General features: G+C 38.1%; 1 protein-coding gene across 1 annotated transcript; it reads left to right on the top strand.

The window, feature by feature from the left end:
- Positions 2,487-3,662, top strand: LOC109845723. Its single transcript, XM_020414996.1, has one exon. It carries the CDS (start codon positions 2,487-2,489, stop codon positions 3,660-3,662), a length of 1,176 nt encoding a protein of 391 aa, XP_020270585.1.

The raw sequence follows: 6,211 nt of genomic DNA, 5'->3' as shown, positions 1-6,211 counted from the left end.
TGAACAACCAAGGAGGAAAAGATTCAACCATGAATTCATGCTCAGGGGCACTTGAGTATTTACTAAGTATATCAAAACCATACATAAGAAAACCATAAATAATCACATAAATCAGTCAGGACCCCTCTCCAAATGCTCCCATTCGTGCTAAACAAAATCACTTGCTAGGAAACCCAAAAAGAATCACCGAAATTGCGAAATTGACCAGAGAAAGAAAGGGAAGAAGTTTTTTTTTTCTCCTCGTATTAAATCCTAGATTTTGTACTGTGCTAAATCTTCATAGTCATTGCTCTATTAGAATTCCAAATTTTAAAACGAATCAGTGATAGGAAATTAAAAAAAAACAAATCAGAATCATAAAAACCCTTTATAAATCATTGGCGAATAATAATAATTCATTTTTCTTTTCTTTTTGAGAACTATCAATCCTACACCTGAGTATGATAGGACGGAGCGGAAACACAATCAAATTCTGGACGAGGGCTCTTTTCGTATTTTAATTTTCATGTATAGGTACAACAACATACCTTGCGTTTAAAAAATAACAAAATTGGTCTATGAGAACATGCATATAAAAGTTAGCGGGTGTTTTTTGTAATTTGAAGTAAAATTTTTTGGGTTTATAATTAAAATTTACATTCTACAAATTACAGATGTTCTCTTCATTCTGTCAAATTATTGTCAAAACTGAATTGGTATGCCAAAATTTATATAATTAATTGCGATGGATGTAGTGGGGGAAAAAAACCAAATGCTTCCATTCTGTTAAGCAGCTGACACTCATCAAACTGAATGTTAAAGTGCAATTTTTTGCTTGACGGCAAAATTTTTTTTTTTGGAAAAAGCTCACCCTACTCCGAGCGCACTTGTGCTACATACATTAATAAATATGACGAAATACGTAGTAATATATTTTTTTTATATCGAAAAATCCATCACCGAGACGAGAATTGAACTCACGCATTGTACGTGAACAATCAGTTTCCATCATCATCAGTAACTAACTATTAATCAAGCAAGAAAACACCTACACCAAGAAAAACAACTGATAAACCTTCCACATCAAAGAATGGTCTCTTCGCTCTACGTTGCTTCAATTTCTTCGTCGTCGCAAGGGCTGTAAACCAACTTAGGGTTTCACGAATGACATTCTCTCAAACCCACACGTATTGATTATGTGCGCCTAGGGCTTTTTTTCTTTACTTGGTTTTCAATCGAGATCTTCCTGGTTCCGCCGCCTCCTATTCCTCCACTTACCGTCGGTGATTGATCTGCTTATTGTCTGTAATGAGAGATGCACAGATTACTGATCTTCAATTTAAAGGATGTTTCTATACACGGAGCAATAAGCATGTTCACTGCAAGTTAAGACGGAGCGCTCATTGATCAAGCTTGGATGAATAGCTTTCCCTTCCCTTCGTCGATGCTGAATTTTTACGACCTGGAATATTTGACCACAGTCCAGCATTGATGAATTTTTATGAACCCTCTCCAAGAAAACCCCCTTTTAAATTCCTTGCTTGTTGGAGTGATCATGAGCTCTTCTTATCTGTTGTTCATGAACATTGGTCTGAGCAAGTTTCAGGCTCTTTGCTACATCAAATTGCTAGAAAACTCAAGGCTGTCAAAGTGGGGGCTTAAAGAATTCAATAAGAAGTATTTTGGTGGCATTGGCCAGAGAGTGCAAATTGCTAGAGAGAGAAATTGCTATCTTCTCAAGCTGCTTCGATGCTGAATCCTTCTTGTTCTGCATTGAAAGCTCAAGAGCAGGCTAATAATCTTAAGGAGTTCTTGAAGTTACTCAAATATGAAGCATGCTATATTCATCAAAACCTTAAATGTTACTACTATAACTCTTGTTCCCAAGTCTGCATGTCCAAATTATACTTCTGAACACAGACCTATTGCATGTCGCAATGTGTTCTACGCGCGTATGTCCAGTGTCTTAACTAATAGGTTAAAGCATGTTATTGGTTCATTAATCAGTGATGCTCAAGGGGCTTTCCTTCAAGGCGGAAGCATATCCCATAACATTCTTATGGCTCAGGAATCGATGCGCAAATATGGAAGAAAGCAAATCAGTCCTGGACGTGTACTGAAAGTCGATTTAAGAAAAGTTTATGATACACTAAACTGGGATTTCTTGAATCAGCTCTTACAAATCCTTGGCTTTCTACAATAGATTTAGGAAATGGGTTATGGAATGTGTCCAAACAGTGGTTTTTTCTATTTGTATCAATGGACAAATGAGTCCTATAATTGAAGGAGCTAGAGGCTTGAGACAAGGTGATCCCATTTCACCTTTACTTGTTTGTGCTAGCTATGGAATACCTTGGTAGGGGAATGACCGATCTCTGAAATACAGATCACAAATCTCTGTTTTGCTGATGATCTCATGCTCTTTTGTAGAGGGGATTTTAATTCTCTCAAGGCGATATGGACAGATTTAATCATTTCTCACATGCCTGTGGTTCATCTGCTAATGAATGGGTCAAGTGTATTTTGGAGGAGTAAACTATAATGTCCGACAGAAAATACTCGATCTGCTGCATTTTGCTGTAGGTGAACCGCCAGTGAGGTACGTTGGAATTCCTCTCACTTCAAAAACTTTGTCCTCTCAAGATTGTGCAACACTTATTGAGAGAATGACCAACAAAGTTAACTGTTGGACATCCAAAATGCTATCTTTTGCTGGTAGACTTCAGTTGATTAGGTCTATTCTATATGGAATGCAGAATTTTTGGTGTAATATCTTTATTCTGCGTAAAAAAGTCATTAAGAATGCTGAGCAAATCCGCAGAGATTATCTATGCTCAAGTATGTTATATAATCACAGAAAAGCTAAGGTTTCTTGGACTAAAGTCTACTCTCCTAAATGCTCTAGTGAATTAGGCTTGTACTCTATAGGATTGCTTAATAATGCACTCATGTTAAAGCATATGTGGGCCATCACTCTGCAGTGTGATACTATGTGGGTAAGGTGGATTCATGCCTATTACCTCAAAAAAAGTGACTTCTGGTCCATTCAACCTAAGCCTCACTTCTCATGGCAGTTGAGAAAATTGCTCAAATTAAGAGATGAAGCTTTAAAGTGTATTGATATTGATGATTCGGGGTGCAGATGGCACAAGCCAGCTTTTAGTGTCTCAAGTGCATACAAACTTCTTGCTACAACTGGTGACAAAAAGAATTGGACTAGATTGGTGTCGTCCTCTTATACAGTCCCCAAGCATGCATTTATATTTTGGATTGCATGTTTAGATAGGCTGCCTACAAAGTACAAAATGAAGAGGTTTGGTATTATTGATGAGAAAACTTGTCCACTTTGCTGTAATCAAATTGAAACGAAGAACCGCCTCTTTTTTGAGTGTGCTTACAGTTTACGAGTTTGGAAAACTGTCATGAGATTCATTCAATTACCAGATGCCTCCTGTAGATTGAATGATATCATTGAATGGATGGAGAAGGTTATGAGAGGAAAATCTGCAGTTCACAGCATTCAGAAAGCTTCGGTTGCAGCTTGCATGTATCATTTGTGGATATCTAGGAATAAAAATGTTCTAAGCGTAAGTTCATCTCAATGGAGCAATGCTTGCAGGAGATCATTTTGCGATCGAAGTTCTTTGCAGCAGAGTAGTGCATTTGAAGGAGACAAAGGCTAATAGAGTTTGGTGCCAGGCTATGAGGATTGACCCTGAACTCTTACCTAGAAGAAGATGATCCTGGCAATGGGATTTTGTTTTGGTTTATGACATTTACCATTGATGTTAGTATCGGAGAGAGTCTTTCTTTTAGTTAGTTCGAGTAGTTCTGCTTGGCATAATCTGCCAATGCTGATTTCTTGTACATAAACAGTTTTGCGCTTCTTTTACTATTGGTGAATGAGATTACTTACTAAGCAAAAAAAGAAAAAGAACGGAGGAACAAGAAATCAAGCCAAGTCTTGAACATGAGCAGATCAACAATTAATAGTCAAGAACTTGAACCAATTAATCCTCTCTCACTTCAAATCTGATCAAGATCGAGAAACACACATGTTCATGCATCAACTCCTGCAATCAATCCCTCCCTCGCCATCCTCTCTTCCTTCTCCGGTCTTCTCCTCATCCGAGATCTCCTCAGCTCCTAGACAAGGTGGTCAGAAAATGGATCTTCTCCTCATCCGAGATCTCCTCAGCTCCAAGACAAGGTGGTCAGAAAGTGAGAGGGACATGAAGAGGAAGAGGATATCAGTGTAGAAAATAGAGGAGACAACGAGGGTGAATGAGAAGCTGGAGAGGAGAGAGAGGAGGAGAAGAGGTTTGAAATGGGCTTTGTTTGAGATTGAAATGGAACAGCCCAAACGGATTTGAGGTTCTAAAGAGGAACAAGTTAAATGGGTAACTGATTTGGGTTTGGAATCAAAGTGGTATAAAGATGCTTTGCTACAGGGACCCAAAATATGGGACCAATAGAGGGGACAAGTGAGATGTCTCCCTCCTATTGGATAATGAGTTGGCCATCATTAATGATGACCAGCTCATTATCCAATAGGTGGGAGACACCTCACTTGTCCCCTCTATTGGTCTCATATTTTGGGTCCTTGAGGAATTTTTCTAAATGAATATGGCATCCCAAATCAAACTATCCCTGACTAGAGGGATTAGTTTCAACATAGTTATAACCTTTGGGCCAAGAAGCTGATTATCTTTTCAATTTTACTATAAAGCCTAAACTAATGGTATTTAACCATGTAAATGACGCAACTCAATTCTTGGGGGAGATCTGTGTGATGTAACTCTTAACACGGAAATTTTCATCATGCAACTAGAGTCAGTGACTCAACTACATTAGATAATATGAAAATATGGACGTCAAAAGGAAGAACACCAGATGCAAAATAAGTTGACTAAACAGGAAGAACACAAGGAAGTAAAGTAAGTTCACTAGGTAAACAGTAAACTGAAAAGGCTTCACAGTAGGAAAAGGAATAGCTTTTCGGGAGGGGGAAAAATGAAGCTAATAATAAAGTTAGTGACTAGGTCATTGATTTTGTCATACACCAGATTAGACGCAAACTCATAAAAATGAAATGAAACGAAAATGAATGAGTTTCATAATATTAAACAAAATAAGCTAACTATTTGTTAAATCCACTAGATGATTCATCTATGATTATCAATACCCTAAGCATAACACAGGTCATTCATATAAGCTCAAACGATAAACTCAAAAGTCGAATATTACTCAAATACAAAGCACATGAAATGGAAATAGAGACATGAAAAATAAACAAAATGCAAATAGAGACACCCACAAGCAAGTAAAAGACAATTCAAATAAAGCATGAAATCAATTCTCAGAGACTTCACCAGTCAGTCATTGCTAACAACTACTTGTAACCTAATTTTCTTAAACCATGACTGATGATCTGATATTGTTAGAATCTATTTAGCCTCAAGTTCATTCCTAGCTCTCCATTTACGAGAGTGAAAAACATAAAGCCCAAAACAAAGAAATTAGTAACTAGGACAGTGATTTTATTGTGCACTACCACCAAGAAAATGTCTAGGCAAGACCCAACCAAACTGGAATATTAGATGAGATGTGGATTAAAAAATAAGCTCCGCAATATTTCAACATTATCTGACTTTATTAGAACAGACCCAAACAAAAAAAATTCAGTGTGAAAAACAAAGATGACACGTAAATGCAAACCTATAATGAAAATAGAAAGGAGCTCAAAGAAATCGTCATCAATCACACATACCGACCAAATTATCATAACATATCAATCAAACTACTATATACCATAATAAAACCTTCATGCCGCAGCAAAACATAGCAACACTATAAAACATCACATACCCAAATCAAGCATATTGCAATCCAACCCAGATGTTCCTTTATCAAACAAAATTCAATGCGAGTAAAGTTTCGCAAACTCCCCCAGTTCACAGTTATTAAGTACCAAGCACTACCATTAAAAGCTTTAAAAAAAAAGCAAACGGAGGAGACCAAACTTACAGAGAACTCCATCACCTGCCCACGGTGCTGCCAGGATTGATCCCAAGAATCATATTATTCCCGCCGGGCAGGTAGGCCACGTTGGGCGACTTGGCCAGCGTGGCCGCAATCTCCCTCGCCGCCTCGATCCTCCTCAGCTCCAACATCCCCGTCCCCACCGTGGCCGTCACGTCCGAAATCAGCCTGGCGGCCTCGCTCTCCCCCT

Source organism: Asparagus officinalis, chromosome 6, assembly GCF_001876935.1.
Source record: "Asparagus officinalis chromosome 6, Aspof.V1, whole genome shotgun sequence".
Taxonomy (NCBI): Eukaryota; Viridiplantae; Streptophyta; class Magnoliopsida; order Asparagales; family Asparagaceae; genus Asparagus; species Asparagus officinalis.
The sequence above is the reverse complement of the archived record's forward strand: the minus strand, read 5'-3'. Positions and strand labels throughout refer to the sequence as shown.

What these genes read in the sequence shown, in the direction of transcription:
- LOC109845723 (XM_020414996.1), top strand. Translation starts at nt 2,487, where the DNA reads ATGGGTCAAGTGTATTTTGGAGGAGTAAACTATAATGTCCGACAGAAA.